The following is a 22,046-nucleotide window of genomic DNA, read 5'->3' as shown; positions in this document are numbered from 1 at the left end:
CTTTATTCATACAGTGATGGTTTTTTTGTTTTTCCTTTTTGCTGTTTAAGATCCAGGCCCGAAAAAACTTAAATGAAAAGAAAAAACACATTCTTTTAATGTAATTTCTCCAAAATTCACGTGCACAGTCTCGCAATCCCAAAACCATAAAAGGAAATAAAAGGGAAAATCAAGAAGCTGTTACCAGGAATGGCAGCACCTTTCCATAAAAGCCAAGCAAAAGAAAATACACTTTTTCATGAAAAAAACACCATGATATTTTAACAATTTTTTTAATAATGTATCATTATTTAAAACGTATCAATCATGTGATAGTTGTTAAAAATGTATTTTTCAAAGAAAATAAAAATTTGTATATTAATTTCGTATACAACACAACAATATAATAATATTAAACATCCTAATTAACCAGTCAATATTTATACAATTAATTAGATAAATAACCGTATAGCTAATATTAATCACTGTGACATTATGCATTTCCCTAACGTAAAAAAGAAAATTCATAAATGAAAAATATATTCTAAGACAAATTTTTTAATAATATTTTAACATAATATAAAAAATCAGATTTAATAAATAAATAATCAACCGATAAAATAATAACCCGTTTAAATATAAAATTATTGTTTAAAAAATGCGTCTTTAAACTATAATTTTCTTCGTAAATATCTATAATAGATAAAGTTTGCACGATAATTATGAATGATATATGCTATAAGAGTTTTGCATCTTGTCTTTACAAAACTACATCCACGATAATTTTATTATATTAATTATTTTATTATTAAAATAAACTGTAAAGTATATATATATATATATGGTATAAAAAGCCACAAAGAAGACAAGGAAAAGAAAACAAGAGAACACAAAATTTATCATTACATGTCTTTATGTTTTCGTAATAGTATCATTTGAGAACAAACCGAATCAACAGACATGATTCTAGAAAAAAATGTCACGTGATTCCCAATGATTCCATAGCTTGATCAAGTTCTAAGTGATACACAATGAGTTCTGTCAGCAGTTTCTCATAGATAACACAGTTCTGGTTGGAACCATAGCACATGATAATCACCACGAAGGAGAAGTAGAAGGGGTGTCCGAGGAAGAAGAAGAAGAAGGGCCATTGATGCTGTGAGTATCACTGCCTGAAGTACCTAAGGAGGTGGCATCTCTAAGAGAAACAGAAGAGCCTTCTGCGGGGAGTTTCTTCATAGGGGTGAGAGGAGGTGTGAGTGAAGGTGGTGAATGAGAACAACCACAAGAACCGCCACCGTTACGATCGTCATCTTCCCCGGAAGAGCCACTTAAACGAGAGGGCGAAGTGTTCGGTGTCTCAAACGGGGTGTTCACTCTACTTGCTTTTGCCTCTAACTCGTTCTCGTAAATGGGGTTGGAAATGTACACAAGGTGCTCCACTCCGCCGCCACAAGGCTTCTCATCGGCGGCAGGTTGAAGAGACTGAGGCGGAGGAGCTCTTGCCAAGAATGATGCCAGTGGAGATGGTGAAGAGAGAGAAACAAGGCCAATGCCACGAGGGGTTGGGTTTTGTTCATCTTTGCATGGGAAAAGGAAGCTTCTGGGGGCTTGGAGAACCCCTTGTGAGTAAGCACTGGCGAAGGGAGGAGGAGGAGGAGAAGGAGGAGAAGGAGGAGAGTGTGGTGTGAGTAAAGGTGGAGGCTTTGATATTGTTGTGGTGGGTGGAGTGGCGGAGGTGGGGATGGTGGTGTTGGAGATGGGTTTTTTTCTGAGGTGGCGGCGGTGGAGTAAGAGAGAACAGTAGAGTTCAGCGAGAAGCACTAGAATGAGGCCTAGAACAATGGCAAGGGTTACCACCATAACCAAGGTTGCTGCCATGATGAATTTGGATGTGGCCTTCATCTTGTTTTGGAGTTTGGAAGTGTAAGGTTTTGTATTTAGCATTGTCTTTTTCTGTTGTTGTGGAAGATATATGTGGCGGGAAAAAGAGGAAGAGAAAGAGAGAGGATGAAGAATGGGATTTTGTGGCGGGAAATGGTACTTTTGTGTAGCAGAGGTTTTGTGCAATGGAGTTCTTCTGCTCAAGGGAATCTTAAAAATGGGTGACAATTATTGGGAAGAGCAAAGTAAATTTGTTAAAATAATTTTATTTCTATAAAAGTTGTCATGTTATAAAGCATATTTTTTTTAATAATGATATTTGACCATTTTTTTATAATATTTTAATACTATTTATATGTTATTATTAGGTGATTATTACGTAATTGATTTATGTTAATATTTATGATTATTGTGATTGAATCAATTATTAAAATGTTGTAAAAAAATGTTTTGAAAATATGTTTTTTTTTTTTATCTGTGAAGTGATTAATCGCAGGCCTTACAACCTCTGACAATGTCAGATTGATTCTTATTAGTGTTACTGTCTACTTTTCACCTTGAGATGAGAAGTTTACGTTGGGATATGTTTACCTTATTTCGCATTATAATGACGTAAAACCCGAAAAAATCATTGAGAGTAGTTTCAATTGGGCCGGTTAGATGAAATCCTTCCTCAAACAGGGCCTGGGCCCGTTAAGTTGTGGCGTCGGCTATTGCTTCCTGAACCCCATAATCAGTAACTGCACCCTACAATACTAGGAAAAGACTAACATGCTCTCTTCACCTTTGCATCACATGACAGCACCACTTTCTAGTTAACTGGTTAATCTTTGTTTTGATCTACGTTGTAGTAAAACATCCTTAAATATAAGAGAAATAACTCTACTACCATACTTCCACCACATTGACCATTTCAAGACCAATTTCACGTTGTTTTTCCACAAATAAATATAACCGCTGCAACAAAAGTAATACCGTAATAGTGATATTCTTTCAACGAAATTCATATAGGAAGATAGGGTACCAATTCTACTACAACAATATATATGTATACATATAGTAAAGTAAACTTTGACACAAAACCACATATCTCAACTTTTACTTCACTCAAGAAAATAGGAATACCATTTTCTGCTGTTACAAACACAATAAGTTAATAAAGTTGAACGAACTTTGTGCATAGCCATCATTAGAAAAAATTATGACAACACAGAAATTGTCAGCAACAAAGGAACAGCCACGGCTGATCAATAATATGGCTCTGGCGCGGTCAACACTTGAAAATTAAAGCACCACAGTAGGAGCAGTCTTCAACATTACCAATGGTACGTGAGATTGATGCACGATGTTCATAATCACTGCAATCATGGTAGGGGAGTACTTACTCATCACGATTCTATCATTTATGTTCCTCTCAAGGCTGCAATCCTAGCAGCTAAATCATCACAGTCAGGTAAGTTGGGATGTACATGCCGAGCTTCGTTCGATCTCTCAGGCTGAAACGAAGCAGCACGAGCAAATACCTTTTTAACTTCCACCGCTTCTGTTTGATCACGGGGAAGTGAAACTGATCTTGGTGGACGAGTAACCATCTCTGGTGTCTCATCAGGTCCCTCCCTGCTTCCATCCTTATCTATTTGATGGGCATGGCGACTTCGAGACTTTCTTCTAGCTTTTTCAGGCACATTGATGGATGGCTTTTTGCTGTAATGAATCAGTAATCTATCTATTATCCTTTCCTCTTCATCATTTTTGTGCCGCTCATCATCAAACAGAATTTGCAGGCCACGTTTTTCTTCATCTCTTCTCCTGCTCCTATGTTTTCTCACAACTTCAGCATCTTCACTACTGGCGTCATCGTAAATGGATGATCTTGATTTTGAGTGCTTCCGTCTCGAAGATTTTTGTTTTAGAACTACTTCTGTAGCATCTTCCTGAACAATGCGTTCTTTTTCATGACCATGTTTACTCGGTCTCGCTGCATGTCTAATCGCCTGCAAATCCCGTTCAGAATCATCCAAGCCTGATTGGATCCTGTGCATTGTAGGAGAAGCATCAAACTTTTCATGTACCAAAGGGTAAGCAGGGATGCCATTACTGTCAATATTAGATGGAACTGAATTGGTTCCATGCGTTCGGTTCTTCACTTTTGAATTAGGTTTTACATATGGAGGTGGGATGGCAAAGGGCTTTACCCTAGGAGTTTCATCATTTTGAGTTTTTCTCTCAGAGTTATCAACAACAGGTGGGCCACCATCATTAACAGCAAATGGCTCATTTGTATTGTTCTTTGAACGAGATCCTGCATGACCAGGAGATTTCCTAGCAGTGACAGCGTCCTGATTTTCTTTTACACGTCTAGCACTCCCCCAACCATGCTGATTGGAACCACCTTCAAATTGTTCCTCTCTTGGATAAGCAGGTGGGATGGCATTATTGAAGGGGGGCTTTACCTGAGGAGTTTCATCCTTTTGGCATTTTCTCTCCGAGTTATCAACATCAAGTATGCCACCATTCTTTGAAATAAATCGTGCATGAACAGGAGATTTCCTAGCAGTCTTAGTGTCCTGCCTTTCTTTTACTTGCCTAGCATTCCCCCAACCATCATGCAGATTGGAACCACCTTCAACTTGTTTCTCTTTTGTATCCTTGGAAGAACATCCAATTGGTTTTAGCATACTACACTCCTTCCAATACCCTCCTGTATCCCGGGTCTTAGAAGTAAGCTCTTCTCTTCCAGGTAATGGACTGCCATGGTTATCCCTTTTCAAATTGACTTCATCATAACTGCTTAGTGGCTTGAATCCATTTTCAGAATTCGGGAGTTTGGATTTAGAACGAAGATAATCTTCATCTCCTTTTGAGAGAGCTTCCTTTCCATTCTGAAATTTGTGCCTGTCATGAGGATGGTCATGACTTCTTTCAAACTTGACTCCTTTCAGGGTAGCATCGTTACCTTGTAACGGTATGCTGCGATCACTATTGTGGTTAGACTTAAAATTACCGCGGTCCTGCATTAGCAAATATATAAATAAATTAGTGGAATGTAACTACAATTAAATTTCACATATTCTCAAAAATGATTCCCAACTGCAAATTAAATGCATGGTGGAAAGTAATTTTACAAGACAAAGGCAAAATCAATCCATTTGAGAACAATGGATGAGGACAGCACCTGTACAGAAACAGAGGATTTTGACATCCTCTGTTCAAAAGCTTTGGAATCCCATTTTATTGAGAACTCTGAAGCAATATCCTGCATCAATTGAACCTTTTTCTCCAACGTAGCAGACTTCGAATTCAAATTTGTAGCAAACTGATAATTGGCAATTTAATGCATTAGTTCAAGAGTAAGTCATAAATATGTAACATTCTCAAGACAAAAAAAAGGTGTGATGAAGTGACCTCTTGATTGACGTAACATTCTAAGGAACTTTCATATCTATCCTGAAATATTTGTCTAAGTTCCCGTAACTCTGGTAGATCAGAAAATCTTGCTGCGGCAAACATCAGAGATGATATGGCCTCCCTGAGCTCCTCCGGGCATCCACTGCAAAAGACATCAGGAAATGTATGAAATGGTTGCGTGAACATAGGAATATTTAGACACTATAAGTGTCCAAACAAGCATAACAATGTAAAAAAAAAAAAAGTTCAACAACAGGAACAGAAACCATTTGATTTGAGAACAATATTCCCAGTATTCCCACTCTTTTATTAAGAGATTACAGAGAAAATATATTTTGGCCAATAATCTTTAATAAAATTTGTGTTACCCCTGCAATGAACATTTCTTGGCCACATAGATATTATTATATACAAAGCTTAAGTACATAAGTTTAATCACATAACGTTTAGTGTTGATATTCTAAGTATATGATCCATAAAAAGGTTAGTTGTTGAGTAAAGTGAACAGAAAAGGAAAACACTCATTTTGTAAGAAATCTTCTGTATCATCAAACACATTGAAATGATCCTAAGATTTATTTTAATATTTTCTGAGTAATAAATAGTGACATTGAATGGGAAACCACAGACATCAAACTAAAAAAAGAAAATGTTAATAGACATTCAATTCTCATGGGTTCACATTGAGAAAATAAGGTAAAAGACCACAATTTAAGAAATACATGGTATTGACTGATTATTTCTTTCAAGAAATCACCAAATAGAAATCAATATAACAGACACATCGAGCCTAGCATGTTGTCTTTGTAACCTACTAGCATGGTTCAAAAGGAAAAAAAAGTCACATTAATATCTAACACATAAGTCATTAGAATAGATCCATACCTCACTTTTTGCAGCACTGAGAGATGCTTCAAAACAGATTCACAAGATTGTTCAATAAAATCATAACAAGACGATAAAGTCAACTCAACAAAGAGTCCTTCGGCCTGTATAAACACCCCACAAGTAGGATAGAACATAAAGAAAAAATATTATGTTGCAATGACAATAATCATGGGTACATGCAAAACACTTTGTAAATCCTGAAATTCCTTTAAATTAAACAATAAGAAGATAGTAGATATGATTCATCATTCGTATTCCTTAAAAAAAACACACACACACACACAATTGAAAAGCAGTTCTAGCAAGTCATCTCAATCAAGTTATATTCTAACAAGGCCTCAATGTGCTGGAAAACATTATCAGAATCCATTAAGCGCCTTAGGAGGTTAGATTCCAACAACTCCCCTCCCCACTCAAAGTACAAACTTCTTTTCAGAAATCTGTATGTAACTTTTTTATACACTAATACTAGCTTAATTATCAACTCCTATATATTATATTTGATTCTTCATTCTTGATTATTGAGATTGAGCATTTATCTAATGTCTCAATACACCCTTTTTCCCAATATATAACGAGGCTTTCAGCATATCATGTATCTTATAATTTTTATCATTTTTATTTCCTTCCAAATATGTTTGCTTAAGTTTACCTAATCATCTCAATACACCACTTTTCTCTATATATCTCGCGGTTATCTACATATCATGTACCTTGTATTTTTACTTACCTAAATTTAGTCAATCCTTATCCCGTTGTTGATACCAAAACTTTCTACACTAATTAATCTATATTTCATACATTTGAATTGGACACACGTTAAATTAGTAATTGATCATACAATTTATTCTTAACTTTGTAATTAATTCCAATAAAATAAAATAAAGCTTATTAAGCATTGATGGATTCAAACTCAAATATTTGACAGTGGTGATATTTCTCTACATAAACAAATAAATATATTCTATATATTTAACTGTAAATATGCTAGTATGTGTTAAATGATTTTATTCTTTTAATTTTGGTATTTGTTTTCTGGATCCACTCCTACCCTTTTATAGAATCTGCAATCCGTTTAGACACAGAGATTCAGCAACAGTACAGTGAATGATATATCGATTCCAGTGTTACGATGCAACGAACCAGATGAAAAAGTAATTACCCTTCCATAAGCATTGACATCCAAACCATTCGCCAGCAGATCAGCGATGTCCTTCGTCAGAAACTTCTCCGTCGCCTTCCTCTTCCGCCTTATCACATCGATCCGATTCTTCGTCAATTTGATCAAGGATTTGCTAAACCAAACAAATAAAACAACACAAAACAAAACACGAGTATCACAAACACATTCTCAAGCCGAATCAGTTAATAACTATCAACAAGTAACTAAAGAGAGAAAATCGCAGCGTCGAACCATTTCGGGGAGAATCCTCGACCGAGCAGGCCGTCCAACATGCTTAAAGATCGAACTCGGTGACTGGACTCAACGAGCGATTCAACTCCGTAACTCGGAATGCAAGATTACGCACTGACGAAACCGCGTTCACGTTTTCGCCGCCGAGCGCAATAGCACAGAGCTGTAGTGGAAGGAGGTTGAAGAAGTGGGAAGGAAGAAGAAAAAGTGCAAGAGAAGATGGACAAAAAGGCCAATTTTAAGGCTTGTTAAGTACGATAATGACCTTTACTTTTGGAATTAGTTTTTAACAAACATTAAAAACTCACTCTTTTTATTAATGTCCTTTACCTTATATTGCCAATATTTTCTTTACCAATTAAGAAAATTCAGGAGACGGAGAGATTTTTATATATTTATTATCATCTCTGTAGTATTTTTTTTATAATTGTAATTTTCATGATATTTTTAATAAAAAATACTTTGCAAGTAATTTAAAATTATTTTTGTAATCCATTGATATTTTTTATGATTTTCTTGATGTTACATCAATTATAAAAAAAAATACATAACAAGTTTCTTGTAGTGATACATTTTTTAAAACATCATATATTTTTTGTTAATAATGCTTTAAATAAACTTTACTCGGCAAAATTGTTTTTAGAGGAGAATTTATGTTTTTATTTGAAGAAAAAATTGATATAAAAATACGAAGAAATTCGATCTGCGGGAAGTATTTTTCAGAAAGTTAATTAATTGGTTTTAAGCCAACCTTTTTACTAACTAATTACCAAAATTCAAACCATTGTTTTAATAAAAATAAACTCTTCAAATTAATTCCTACATTTTGTACACCTTTATTAGGAATTTTTTTATTTTAATTATTAGTCTCCAAAGAAAACGTGAAAAGGAAAAAATGCTTATTATAAATAAATTTATTAGCTATTTTAAAGGTCATGATAACAATGATTTCCCATCAAACTCTTTTGTTAACGGATGATGTTAAAGTTGCCACAGCAGATTACAAAAAAAAAAATGGTAAAGCGTGATAACGATGTTGACCGTTGATTTGTTGACTTGTGAGTGTTGAAGCGTGACGAACGGAGAAGATGTAAAGTGATGGGAATCGATGAGAATCTTTACGCTGAGCTGGATCGCATTAACGGCTAACGGGGTTTCTTATTCGGTTGGACCAAACGCAATAGAGGTTCATTCAGTGTTTAAGTGGATGTGGTAGGTTCTAACCACCGTTATAACGTTGACGGTTTTAACATCAAAAGATGTATTGTAGAAGGAGGTAATCTTAAAGAAATCAACTGAGTTTTATCCTATTACTCTTATAAATTATAAATTAGGTAAGTTCAATTTATTCATGAATTAACCTATTAATTTTATGATTTTTTTTGTGTATTTTAATTCGTTATGCAAATAAACATTCATGTTTAATTCAGAAAATTAACTTCTATAGTAAATTAAAAAGACACAAAAAATAATAGCAAAATCCCAAGAGATAACAAGTATTAAATAATAAATTGTTATCTGTGAATAAATAATAAGCATTTAAATCGAGTATTCATATCTTTATTTTCTATTCAATAGTAAATAATGGATATTTAAATCAAAATCCCTGTAAAGGTTATTTAATTACTGCCATACACGTAAATAATCTTTTTTTAGTTTAGTTGAACTTCGACGTGGGCCACATGCGATCAACTATTACTAAGTAATTATAAAACGATAAAATCTTATTTTGTTTTTTATAAAAAAATTAATTAGATTTTTAATTTTTATTTAGTTCAATCTATCTTTTTGATATTTTTAAAATTATTCAATTAGGTTAGTTTTTTAGATTGTAGTTAAATTTTTGTTAAAATTTATACATCAAATTATCTTATCTAACAAGACTTAAATATTCAAATTAGATGTATAAATTGATGAAAATAATCTTATTAATTAATTTTTTTTATAGAAGTTATAGGATCAAAATAAGATTTATAAAAAGAAACAAGAAATGTTGGTAAAAGTAAAGAATAAATAAATTAAATAATGAAATATTTGAACAGGCCACATGCAATCCATTATGATTCGAATATTAATTGAATGCACCAATGTCACTGTTTCTTTCGTAACATTAAAAAATAATTCAAATATATTTTTTAATCTAACATTTAACAAACATAAATTTAACTAAAATATATCCTTTATTTCATAATTCTAACACGGAAAAACGAACTAATTCAATATTACAAAATTAATTTATAATATAAAATTTATGTTGAGTTATATATATATATATATATATATATATATATTATTTGAAAAAATAAATTACTTACTACTTACAAGAAATCAATACGTGAATTAGAAAATGACTTTGGTGTATTGAAATATAATAACACACCACATTGAGTATAATTAAATATAAGTACAATGTACCAACATTAGCAAGTTAACGAGGTTCCCTTTAAAACTATCTATAATCAGATAACAAAGATATCCATTTAGAAAACATTCCCTGAACCAGATAATTAAACTAGAATGCAATTCTGGAATTAAAATTCAGGAGACATTTATTTGTACCTTTTTCTAGTTTAATAAATAAAATTTGTCGTTTTATTACTAAAAAGTGAAAATGAGAACCAAAAGAAATAAAGAGATCAAAGTGAACCTGTTTTGTTCCAGAAACAGTACTTTATTACTTTAACTTTGCACTCCATTTTTTATCGCAGTCCATTAAAATATATGGTACCTCGTCACTTTCAATGTATTTGTCACTAGTGGAATTTAAATCAGAACGGTTAGTGGTTCTGCAATCGATATATATATATAAGGTAAAGAAAAAATAGATGTTTTGTTTTAGTTTTAAACCAAGACAAAAAAAAAAAAAATTCATCTCAGTTAAGTAGGGATTGAAGTAATATGTTAGATTTTATTGTCTTAGTTGGGATTTGAATCAAGACAGTAGAGTGTTTTATATTTTATCTTTTTTATATTCGATTTTATCATTTTTTGTGTCTTTCATTAGATCGATCAATTGTGATTTGTGTCCACTATCTAGGTTGTTTCAAATGTAGAAACCGCATAGCGAGATCCAACCGCAAAAGAAAATACATGAGCAAAATGTAACGTCCCTGCAACTTACAGGGACTGTTGATTACCCCCACACATCAACACGAGGCTTTCCAGTGTGTTTTGTCCTCACTCACACACTTTACGAGAAAACTTTCCGGAAGGTCACCCATCCCATAATTACTCTAGGCTAAGCACGCTTAACCATGGAGTTCTTATGAGTTAGGCTACCGAAAAGCAAATGCATTTGTTTATATGAGTAGTCAAATCAATTCTTTTAAGCTATCCTTCAACTGTATAGTCTCATACCTATACACTCTCCAGATCCCTCTCATTCCGGTGTATGTTAGATTCGTCCATGTGCCCCTTCCACTCGAAGCCTGCCAGGAGCCGCTCCTTGTCCGTGCCCCCTGCACCATGCTTCTTGCACCGGCGATCACTCCCCGCCCTCGTCAGTGCCCGGGTGTCACATGCCCACCAGCTTCCGTCTGGTTCGTCCTCGAACCACACCGTACTGGAAGAGGCTAGGCTCTGATACCATTTGTAACGCCCCGGCAACTTACAGGGACTGCTGACTGCACCTCGAGTCTAGCCTCTCCCAGTACAGTGTAGTTCGAGGACGAACCAAGCAGAAGCTGGTGGGCATGTGACACCCGGGCACTGACGAGGGCGGGGAGTGATCGCCGGTGCAAGAGGCATGGCGCATGGGGCACAGACAAGGAGCGGCTCCTGGCAGGCTTCCAGTGGAAGGGGTACATGGACGAATCGAATATACACCGGAATGAGAGGGATCTGGAGACTGTATAGGTAAGGGACTATACAGTTGAAGGATAACTTAAAGGAAATGATTTGGCTACCCATATAACCAAAATGCATTTACTTTTCGGTAGCCTAACCCATTAGAACTCTATGGTTAAGCGTGCTTAGCTTGGAGAAATTATGGGATGGGTGACCTTCCGGGAAGTTTTCCCGGAAAGTGTGCGAGTGAGAACAAAGCACACTGGAAAGTCTCGTGGTGATATGTGGGGGCAGTCAACAGTCCCTGTAAGTTGCCGGGGTGTTACACAAAACCATGGATCAAAAACCCAACTTAAAACGAAATCCTAAATCCTCAAATTGCAAAATTAGATAACAAGAATAAAAGTTCTCAAAACAACATAACAATTAAAAACCTAATTGCAAATCTCAAGATACGCCCAAGTTGTCGAACACGTCTCCCTTCCTGTAGAAACGAACCAACACTGAGGAGCTAAAGGGAGTTTTCCCTTGATGCGAAATACGAACCAGAGTTGGAGAAGAGGAAAATGAGGTTTGTGCCTCTCTCGTTACAAGACGAAACGAAACGCGAAGAAAAGAAAGAGATGAAGATAGGTGCTTTCCCCTTCTTGTGAAGTCGTGATAGAGTGGTGAAAAAGAGAATAAAACATTATGCGGAGAGAATCTCCACGACAAGAGAGAGCAGCGACGCAAACCTAAACGAAGGCATTTTGTCTAAAAGTGTCTCTGTACGCGAAATTTAAACCTAAACACATGTTATTACCTCGGTTCATGGCCAAACCGAAGCATAAAACGCATACGACATTGGTTAAGAGGGAACCGAGACAATAGAGGTTACCAAAATAGATTTTCTAACGTTTGGTTTCAGAGGATGTGTGCTTGTGGCAAGACAAAATGAATTAAAACGTTCGATTCAGAAGATGTCTAGTTCTGGCAAGAGATACTGTCTCGGTTCTGAGCAACAACAGAGGCAATATACCTGCTCGGCATCAGTTCTCAATGAACCAATGCATAAAGGCAGGAGATATTGCCTCGGCTCTGAACAACAACTGAGGCAGTATACTCGTTCGACATCAATTCTCAATGAACTGAGGCATAAGGATCCTACGACATGGGCTAAAATGGAACCGAGGAACGTATAGTTTCAAAGGATGTGTTCTTGTAACAGGACAAAATGAGTTAGAACGTTCGGTTCAAAGGATGTCTGTTTCTGACAGGAGATACTGCTTCGGTTTTGAACAACAACAAAGACAGTATAGCCGTTCAACATTGGTTCTCAATAAAGCGAGACACAAAGGCAACATATACTATCTCGGTTCTAAGCAGCAACCGAGGCAATATACCATTTCAACATCAATTCTCAATAAAAAGAAACATATAATATCGTCATAACTGTAAAAATGTCATCACATTTTTATACACTCGATTTTTGCCGAATCGATGCATATGTCACATGTTAAAAAACTCATTTTTTTTACTGGTTTTATCATGGTTGCTATAAAGGAAAAACCATTAGAAAAGAAAAAACAAAAAACAAGGCAAAATACTTTGCAAAAAAGTTATTCAAGAATTTTATGCGTTCTAAAAAAGTTATTGTAGATAAATCATTTCGCAAAATACTATATAACTTATGAAAACATATTTTTAGAAATTGTTCTAACGAAAACTTGCTTCACAGAATGTATAACGCGCATTTCATAATTTCATTCCAAAAATCTTGTTTTAGAGATTTCGTCACGGGAATCATATTCTAGAAATTCATGGACAAATTTCTAAAATATATAATTTTGAAATAACTTTTACAAATGATTATTTAAAAATTATAGGAGTGTTCCCAGAAATTAAGGGGTGCAAGAAGCAAAAGGCCCTCAACCTTTTTTGGGGAGAGAGTTGGGCCAAAATTCACACAAGCCCAAATTTTTAGGCTGCTACTTCCTGCACCTTTTTCTTCTTCCTTCACCCCCTAATTCATAAAATATCAGTTCTGTCATTGAGTCAATAGTAAAGTGAACTTTAAGTTTTACTCCCCAATCTGAAAAATATAAAAAATAAGAAAGTATATAGATTTTTATTACATTTTTTTTTATGAAGAGTGATTTTGGGAGTAACACTTTTATGGAGTTGCGGGAAGAAAAAGGGGAGGTGCAAGAAGAAAAATCCTTCATTTTACTTTTCCTAACTTTTCTCTTGTACCTCTATATTTGTTTTTCATTTTACTCTTTTTTTAATAGGTTACACAATCTAACGATTAAAAAGTTTTTAGACAGTAGAATTTGAAAGTAAAAATAATTTATATATTATACAGTTTAAATTTTATTTTTCTGTAAAATATTATTTCCAGTTTATTTAATTCAGAAGACAAAAACTACCTTAAATTGCACTGTTAAAAACTTATCTGACTACTGAATTTCACAGGTCAAAAATTATTTTTGACTTTTAGATTGTATAATTTGATTTTTTTAATAAAAAAATAATAATTTTCAGATTATATAATCTTAATATCATTTTTAACTTTTGGATTAAAAAATTAAAAAATAAATTCAGAAATAAAATAATAGGAAAATAATTATGAGGTAAAGGACAAAAGCTCTGGGGGTGCAACCCGCAACTATAGTATGAGCTATACCTGTACACAAACAGTGGGGCCATAGTCTCGACAACGTGAAGTCCATTAACTCCTCCGCCCTTGTCACCTCCACTGTCTTTGACCGCTTCAGAATTCACACACGCGCGTGTAAAATGGTCATACTAAAGTGCGTGGTTGGATATTCAATTTTTCAGGTGGGGCTAACCAAGATTTGCAAAAACCGCGGTACAGTGGTACACTTCTTTTTTTCGTAAAAATTAATTGGACTCCCGCACGCGCTCCTCCTCCTCTTCACTGTTGTGGCGTGATGACACGCGCTTCAACTCCGTTTGACACAGAAAGAGCGCTTCTCCTTTCGAAGTTTCAAACTCTCCTTTCACTTTCTCTCCTCTCAGTACAGTTTGTTTCCCGATATTTTTTCAAAAGGGAAAAGAAAGAGAGAGCAATGGTATCAAGTGTTGAAGTTGTTTATCTTCGTTTATAGATTAACGAGTCTCTGGTTCCATTTCTCGTATATACTCGTGCTAGAACGAGATATCGATTGCGAAATTTAGAGTGAGTGAGTGTGATTGCGAGAGCGATGCCGCGATCCAATTCCGCCGCGCACCACCACCGTCAGAGCTCCGACAACTACATCCTCGACGCTCACAGAAGCTGGTTACAGTCTTCGACTTTCGCGCAGGTGAGGTTTTCTCTTTCTCGATCATATGATTCCTTTTAAGAAAATTAATTGCTGCGAGAGCTAATTCCTCGGTGTGTGTTCGGAACAAATCGTTTTGTGCAGGAGTTCGGGGCTCGATCTTCGAGCTTGAGGAAAATTGACGATGATCGTATTTTGAGCAGCGGCTTGCTTGATCTGCATTCCTTAGATACCGAGCTTTTACCTGAGGTTTAGTGTTTGTGTTTTGATTGGCTTATTTCGTGTGCTGAAAGAGCTTATAGGTACATGTATGTTTTAAGAAACTTCTCCGAAGTATTTCTAGAGGAAAATAAAGCTAAAATGAACTCATACACAAGCTAACATGTAGAAATTTTGTGGTCTAGTTCCTTTTATGAAGAAACTAACTTGTGCATAAGACGAATCTTTTTTTTTTTTTTTTCTCTTTTAAAAGTCTCTATCGATGAGTTCTTCCAAATAAGCTTGTAATCAAATATACTTCTTAGCTAAAAAGTTGTGAAGACTAAGTAGAAAGCCTAATATGTTTTAGTTTCATTCGGATTGAAATGAGCTGAGTTGCTCGAGCAAACATCATCATGTTAGAGTTTATTTGTTGCTAAATTATTTCATTTTGCATGACGACTTTTGTGAACGTCCAAGTGACTGGAAATTTATTTGATTCTTAATAGACGTATGGTGATCACAATGAATACTTCACTAATCACACTGTTCTGGGACAGAGTTTTGATGACTATGAATCAATCCTCTCTGGTAACAAACATGTACAAAGGTCTCGGGGATTGCCTGAGAACATTTTTCTGAAAAGTGTCCCAACAGAAAAGGAGAGAGCAAACAATGTTGCCAAGATTAAAGTAGCGGTATGCTTCTCGCCACTTCTTTCCGTTTAGTGCTGAATATAACCTTTTCTTTTATCGATGAGTTAAGGGCTTTAGTTCATTCACCAATTGCGTTTTAGCTAAAAGTGCCGAGGTCTGTTGCAGGTCCGGAAGAGACCCCTTAATAAGAAGGAAATAGCAAAGAGAGAAGAAGACATTATTTCTATAGATTCAAATTTTCTCACAGTGCATGAAAGAAAACTCAAGGTTGTCATATTTCATGATGTAAACTCTAGATTGAATCTGTTCTGAAACATATTATCAAGTTCAATACAAAGTACTCTAAGCTGCCTTTGCAGCAGTTGGCATGCGTATATTGACATAGAAAGTACTTTTCACAAGCAATTCAGGAGTCAACCAAACTACTGAACATAATGATATAATACTCTGATGCTTTTATGTCTGATACTTCGACATCAAAATTCTACATATGTAATGTCTCGCTCTTTTTAAATTCTATTAAAGACTTTTTAGAACATAAATTGCATTTCAATGTTTGGCATGCCTAGTAGAATTTGATAAGTACAAACTTCCTCAAAATATATTGCCAATGATCCTGCCAAATTATTATGAATATATTGTTCATTTTTTTTTGTTGCATCCAAATCCAGAGTACAGGTATGGGAAAAATCTATTAAAAAATAAAAATAGATTGACTTAGATGGGACAACCTTTCTCGTCAATGCTTTAAATTTCAATATTAATAATTTCAAAAGTTCTGGTACGTGTCTAACAATTCAAATAGCATTGGACCTTACAGTTACTGTCAAATATTGATATTACTCGGATCAATAATTTTGTAATTGGTGTTGATAGATTGATATTACAATTTTTCAATCGAAATACTCACTCATAATTAACTTGGATGTTTGGTATTGTGCCTTTTTGTGTGTTTCCACTTCACCTGTGTCTGTAGGTGGACTTAACAGAATATGTTGAGAAACATGAATTTGTCTTTGATGCTGTGCTGAACGAAGATGTTTCAAATAATGAAGTGAGTACTTGACTTGTTGTGGCTCGTGACCATGTTGACTGATTAGTCAATGGTTTCACTATATTCTTTATCGTTTTCTTTTGCTATAGGTATATGCCGAGACTGTGGAGCCAATTGTTCCTCTAATTTTCCAACGAATAAAAGCAACTTGCTTTGCATACGGTCAAACTGGTAGGGTTTTGTTTATTTCTAATAGAGGAATGTGTCATTGTGCACTAACAATCTAATTATAAAAATTATAAATACCTCTCTACATTTTGAAATTTAAACTGAACAGTTACTATCTATTCAGTATTTTTAGGGAAGGGATGCACTTCCTTCAGTAGTAAATCTTGGATACTTCACTTGTATATGATATGAATTAAACAAATCTGAGTTGAATAGCATTATATTATCTTGATGATGTTACAAACCACATTTTTTATTATGTATTCAATAGTCATAGGTATGTCGTTTCTGAACTCTATAAACTCCATATACCTATTTCTTAGTTGTACCACACCTATTTCCTTAATTTACTTAATTGTTGCCCATATCTTTGTTGAATTAGAATATGCTCCGGATCTCTTGTTTTTGGAGATGAATTTGAATAGGTGTTGGTGTTCTGCTATTTATTGTGAATAAGTTTAGCTTTTCAGATCATGCATAAAGCAGTTTGGTAAACGCAAGCATTTAATTAGTCTTGATTTTCTCCTATTTCTCCAATACCTGAACATTTTAGCTGATTTGAAATTACTTTATTATATAGGCAGTGGGAAGACATATACTATGCAACCATTGCCTCTCAAAGCTTCACAAGATATTTTAAGATTAATGCACCACACCTACTGGAATCAAGGTTTCCAATTGTTTGTTAGTTTCTTTGAAATATATGGGGGAAAACTTTTTGATCTCCTCAATGATCGAAAGTAAGTCATCATCATGTGAAGTGTAATAAGTATCTAATTTGGGGGTTATTTGCTTGATTAGCTTATGATTTTGCAGAAAACTTTTCATGAGGGAGGATGGGAAACAACAGGTTTGCATTGTTGGCTTGCAAGAATATAGAGTATCTAAAGTAGAGACAATCAAGGAATTTATTGAGAAAGGAAATGCCACAAGAAGTACTGGCACAACTGGAGCAAATGAGGAATCCTCTCGATCACATGCTATACTTCAGCTATGCATTAAGAGATCAGCTGATGGGACTGAATCAAAGCCTGCTCGACTTGTGGGCAAACTATCTTTTATAGATCTGGCTGGAAGTGAACGAGGTGCAGATACTACAGATAATGACAAGCAGACTAGGTGGGATTTTTTTTTTTAATCTTCAATCATATTTTGTTAGCTGAATGCCGATGAAAAAAAATCATATTTTGTTAGCTGAATGCTGGTACTTCATTTGAGTAACTGGAAGACTTACCAAACAGTTAATGTGTCTATGTCCGGAAGTAATTACGTTAGATTATCTATTCGGTTTAACTAACTATTTTTTTTTTTTTTTTTTTTTTTTTTTTTTTTTTTTTTATCTTTTATTCCAGGATTGAAGGGGCAGAAATAAATAAAAGCTTACTTGCTCTGAAAGAATGCATTAGAGCTTTGGACAATGACCAAGGGCATATCCCTTTCAGAGGAAGTAAATTGACGGAAGTTCTGCGAGATTCTTTTGTTGGTAATTCGCGCACTGTAATGATATCATGCATTTCACCTAGCTCAGGTTCATGCGAGCATACTCTTAACACGTTAAGATATGCTGACAGGTATGTAGTTTAAAATTTTCTCATAGAGAATGATTGATCTGATATGATTAAATATTCTAATTGGCAATTACATTGTAGAGTGAAGAGCCTGTCAAAAGGAAACAACTCTAGAAGGGATCCTCTTTCTTCCTCAAACCTGAGAGAGTCCACTGTGTTGCCTGGGTCTTCAATTTTAGCTCATGATGATACCTTGGAGGATGAAATAACGTATGTCTCCAGTGACAGGAATCGATTTGGTTGGCCAAGACATCCAGAAAGAGAACTCTCTCCTCCAAATAATGTGGACCGTGTTCCAAGTGGTAGAATGGGGGGAAATTTGGCGTCATCTGGGTATTCTAATCCACCAAACGGTTCAAGAGGTGGTCAAAATGACAGAACTGCAAATGAATATGATTACATAGGACCCATACACGAACAAGACAGAACAAGAAAAACGATTAAGAGGGTGGATAACAACCACTTATCTGCTTTTGAGAACAAGAAGAAGATAGAATCTCGGGTTAATATTGATGCATCACTTTTTCAGACTACTTATTCTGATCCGGATGATAATTTAAATGCCCTCCTGAAGGTATATTCTTTTGCCAAACTGGCTAACATATTTTAGACCATTAAAGTATTGAATGGTACCTATCTTGTTTGTTAAACAGGAAGAGGAAGATCTAGTAACAGCTCATCGTAGACAGGTGGAGGAAACCATAGACATTGTTAGAGAGGTTTGTATAAATCTCACACCTTTAGTGATTTGCTCAACGTGGTTATATTTTTTAATATTTGTGAATTTATGTAGGAGATGAATTTACTTGTTGAAGCTGACCAACCAGGGAATCAATTGGATGATTATATTTCCAAATTGAATACCATTTTATCACAAAAGGCTACAGGAATCCTTCAATTGCAGACACAGTTGGCTCAGTTTCAGAGACGTTTAAACGAGTATAATGTTTTCGTATCTTCTGGTAATTGATGGTGCTACTGTGGAAATGATTGGTGTGTTGTGGATGAGGAATTCTTCGTGCTCTTAGATTTCGCTTCTATGATTTCATTGCCGTGGTTTGTTTCTCATTTGTTAAACTGTTGATGTTGACAAGATTATTGTGGATTATGGGGTGCCGAAATAGGAATCAAATATTTGTTCTACACTTATTTTGACGGGTCACTGTTCTGACCTGAACTATGTATACAAATAGAAATGTATGCCCAGATTCTAATTTTACAATGTAAAGTCAAACTACCCTGTTGGGGATTGCTTGTATTTTGCGACTGAAAATCTTCATATAATATATATGTATATATATATGTGTATGTGTGTGTATGTATGTAAACACACGCTCATACTGCTTCCTTGCTTCGATTGTGGCATGTTTGTCGTGTCTTGTTCTATATTATTGGTTCAGAGTGTACCCTCTTCTTCCCATTCACGATGATGTGAAACTTGGGCAGGTGCTGTGGAGTGATTCGGGTTCTTGAGTAAAGGATAAAGAATGAAGAGTCACTGCAATCGTTGTTTCCTTTTGCTGCAGTAGATGTCACGGTGTGCTTGTCAGAAATTCATTATTATCAGCAGTACAAAATCCCCTCTAGTCATAATCTGAGGGTTGTTTCTTTGTTGCTTTCTTAAAATATTTCCAAGCACACGCTGATAAATCAATTAGTTTGGTACCCTTGTAACTGTGATAGTTTCACACGTAAGTTGCAAAGTTCCAATTGAATTCCTCATTGTCGATCCCACACATGTCCCGCTCTTGATCACCATTTTCGTGCCTGTCTTTCAAATCACAACGTAGACACAGGTGGTTTGACATGTCAATGTGTCAAAATAATTCATTCATTTTCTTACCATAGGTCCATAGCCCAATAGGGATCTTCTCACTGTCCATGTCCAACATGTTTTCGTCTGTTGCACCTAAACCTTTGGTGATGTGTCATTCTTTGATACTATCATTATACCTAAACATTTAAGCGGCGATTTCAATTCTGGTCGACCTTTCATCATTGGAGTCTTCGCCACGTGTTCTATGCAGCAGACACACTGATCCAAAGGTACTCTTCCATTTTCTGCCCTATGAATTTTATTCTGTCATGCCATAACATATTCCTTGATAAATTTAATGTTTTACAAGTTTTATGCAGAGTTTTATAATAGTCTCGTCAAATAATTAAGGCCTACATTTTATTTTATTATGTTCAGCGTATAATTTCACTACCATAAAACTAGGTTTGAAAAATAAAGAAAATGTATGGTTAGTATTTTTCCCATCGAGAATGTTATCTTTGTCTGCTACCCTTATCTTGACGAGGACCTTGCTGTAGTTTTGGTGGACAACAGGCATGACATGCTGATTCTAAACCCTACAACGTATTGGACTCTTGCTAATTGCCAAATGTCTATCGTGCTTTTCAAGCTTCGTCACAAAAGTGAAAACTTTCTCTGATTCTGGAGAATGAATTTCCAAACAGTGCCAATGCCGCAAAGAAAAGCAAAAAGCGTTTGCTTCTTCATCCTTATCAATTTTATGAAACGCCACTTTTTTTCTGCATCCGAAGACTTGAACAGCGGAATTTTCATATCAGTGAAATGGCTTTCCCTAAGCATAGTGTTTCTTTTGGTTAGAATTCTTAATATAATATATAAAATCTTAAAAATATTAAATTTAATAACAATCAAATTTCATTGAATGTAAGTTTACGTAAATTCACCTAAATATAAATTTTGTATACTGAATATTCAATTAGTTATCAATGTTATAATATGATTAGATATTTCTTTTGCAAAGACTACTTGTTTCTCAATATAACCATAAGTAGGGTATTGAAAACACCCCATCAATAAACAAATAACAAAAACATGATTAAAACTATTTTTTTTTTTTTGTAGATATATTTTTCCCAAACCAATGAATTTGGTTCAGATTGAATACCAAAAGCCCAATCAAACAAAACGTGGATTATCTTCTAAACTTTTTTTGGAATTTGATTATATTATACAAATAATATATCTATAATTATTAAAGTATAAAAGTAAATTTATTGTTGCAGTTCCTAACTCTAAAATTACAAAAAAAAAATATTTATGAACATTAAATAACGTTAAAATTATAAATATGAAATAATTATATCAGAAAATTTTCAACATTTCTTTTCATTTAACAATTTTATTCAATACTTTTGTAATAAAAAAAATTATTACAAAACCTTAATTAGAAAATTCTTACTTTAAATTTTATATTAAATTAAAATCAAATCAAACTAGATCGTATTTTATTTTTATGATAAATGAATCAAGTCAATTTCAGCTTAAACATTCTAACCATAGGTATCTAATTAATTAGTTATAAACCACATCGAACTAGGTAAAATAACTATAAGCATTAGAATTATTAATAACGTCAAAGAATTCTCTTCAATTATTTATCAAAGTTATATAGTTTCAGAATTCAAATTCATAAAGCCATTATATGATTTTTAATAAAAACTTTTTTTTTTCTTTTGTTCCCAAACCGCTTGCTAACAATACCCTTAACTTGATGTATGATAATTTTATATCTTTTAAAAAAAATAAATTTACAATCTCTTTAATTTTTTTCTTCTAACTTTTATCAGTAAATCATTTTCAAAAATTTTAAAGGATGTTAATTTAAGCAATCATTTAGTGCAATTGGTGACAACTGATATATCTTGTAACCTCAAAATTCTGTCAGCAAAAACTAAAAATTGGACATTTATAAGTTCACATTTTAATTTTAAGTCGGTAGAAAAAGGTTAACTAACTAG

General features: G+C 34.3%; 3 protein-coding genes across 4 annotated transcripts; 1 reads left to right on the top strand and 2 right to left on the bottom strand.

The window, feature by feature from the left end:
• Positions 1–826: 826 nt before the first annotated feature.
• LOC106768340 (putative proline-rich receptor-like protein kinase PERK11) lies at positions 827–1,996 on the bottom strand. The gene has a single exon (XM_014653436.2). The coding sequence runs from the start codon at positions 1,924–1,926 to the stop codon at positions 1,075–1,077; it is 852 nt and encodes a 283-aa protein (XP_014508922.2). The 5' UTR covers positions 1,927–1,996; the 3' UTR covers positions 827–1,074.
• Positions 1,997–2,933: 937 nt separating this feature from the next.
• Positions 2,934–7,789, bottom strand: LOC106773795. Its single transcript, XM_014660550.2, has 6 exons — positions 7,574–7,789; positions 7,322–7,454; positions 6,157–6,260; positions 5,269–5,413; positions 5,039–5,179; positions 2,934–4,874 (listed from the first exon to the last, which is right to left on the bottom strand). The coding sequence occupies exons 1-6, from the start codon at positions 7,612–7,614 to the stop codon at positions 3,267–3,269; spliced, it is 2,172 nt and encodes a 723-aa protein (XP_014516036.1). The 5' UTR covers positions 7,615–7,789; the 3' UTR covers positions 2,934–3,266.
• Positions 7,790–14,042: 6,253 nt separating this feature from the next.
• LOC106773260 (kinesin-like protein KIN-13B) lies at positions 14,043–19,527 on the top strand. 2 transcript variants are annotated; one of them, XM_014659977.2, is made up of 12 exons: positions 14,043–14,667; positions 14,770–14,874; positions 15,384–15,521; positions 15,645–15,746; positions 16,456–16,533; positions 16,623–16,704; positions 17,282–17,441; positions 17,518–17,820; positions 18,054–18,272; positions 18,351–18,843; positions 18,923–18,988; positions 19,063–19,527. In XM_014659977.2, the coding sequence occupies exons 1-12, from the start codon at positions 14,566–14,568 to the stop codon at positions 19,237–19,239; spliced, it is 2,025 nt and encodes a 674-aa protein (XP_014515463.1). In that variant the 5' UTR covers positions 14,043–14,565; the 3' UTR covers positions 19,240–19,527. The 2 variants fall into 2 exon arrangements, with proteins under 2 accessions (XP_014515463.1, XP_014515457.1); XM_014659971.2 differs by having other exon boundaries at positions 14,044–14,667; positions 15,333–15,521.
• The last annotated feature ends 2,519 nt before the right edge of the window (positions 19,528–22,046 follow it).

Source organism: Vigna radiata, chromosome 1, assembly GCF_000741045.1.
Source record: "Vigna radiata var. radiata cultivar VC1973A chromosome 1, Vradiata_ver6, whole genome shotgun sequence".
Lineage (NCBI taxonomy): Eukaryota > Viridiplantae > Streptophyta > Magnoliopsida > Fabales > Fabaceae > Vigna > Vigna radiata.
The sequence above is the reverse complement of the archived record's forward strand: the minus strand, read 5'-3'. Positions and strand labels throughout refer to the sequence as shown.

What these genes read in the sequence shown, in the direction of transcription:
- LOC106768340 (XM_014653436.2), bottom strand. Translation starts at nt 1,926, where the DNA reads ATGCTAAATACAAAACCTTACACTTCCAAACTCCAAAACAAGATGAAG.
- LOC106773795 (XM_014660550.2), bottom strand. Translation starts at nt 7,614, where the DNA reads ATGTTGGACGGCCTGCTCGGTCGAGGATTCTCCCCGAAATG. An exon ending in TCAGTGCTGCAAAAAGTGAG is followed by an intron (nt 5,414 to 6,156) that starts GTATGGATCTAT and finishes TGTCTTTTGCAG; the next exon opens with TGGATGCCCGGAGGAGCTCA. An exon ending in AATCCTCTGTTTCTGTACAG is followed by an intron (nt 4,875 to 5,038) that starts GTGCTGTCCTCA and finishes TTGCTAATGCAG; the next exon opens with GACCGCGGTAATTTTAAGTC.
- LOC106773260 (XM_014659971.2), top strand. Translation starts at nt 14,566, where the DNA reads ATGCCGCGATCCAATTCCGCCGCGCACCACCACCGTCAGAGCTCCGAC. An exon ending in TGCATGAAAGAAAACTCAAG is followed by an intron (nt 15,747 to 16,455) that starts GTTGTCATATTT and finishes CTGTGTCTGTAG; the next exon opens with GTGGACTTAACAGAATATGT. An exon ending in GATAATGACAAGCAGACTAG is followed by an intron (nt 17,821 to 18,053) that starts GTGGGATTTTTT and finishes CTTTTATTCCAG; the next exon opens with GATTGAAGGGGCAGAAATAA.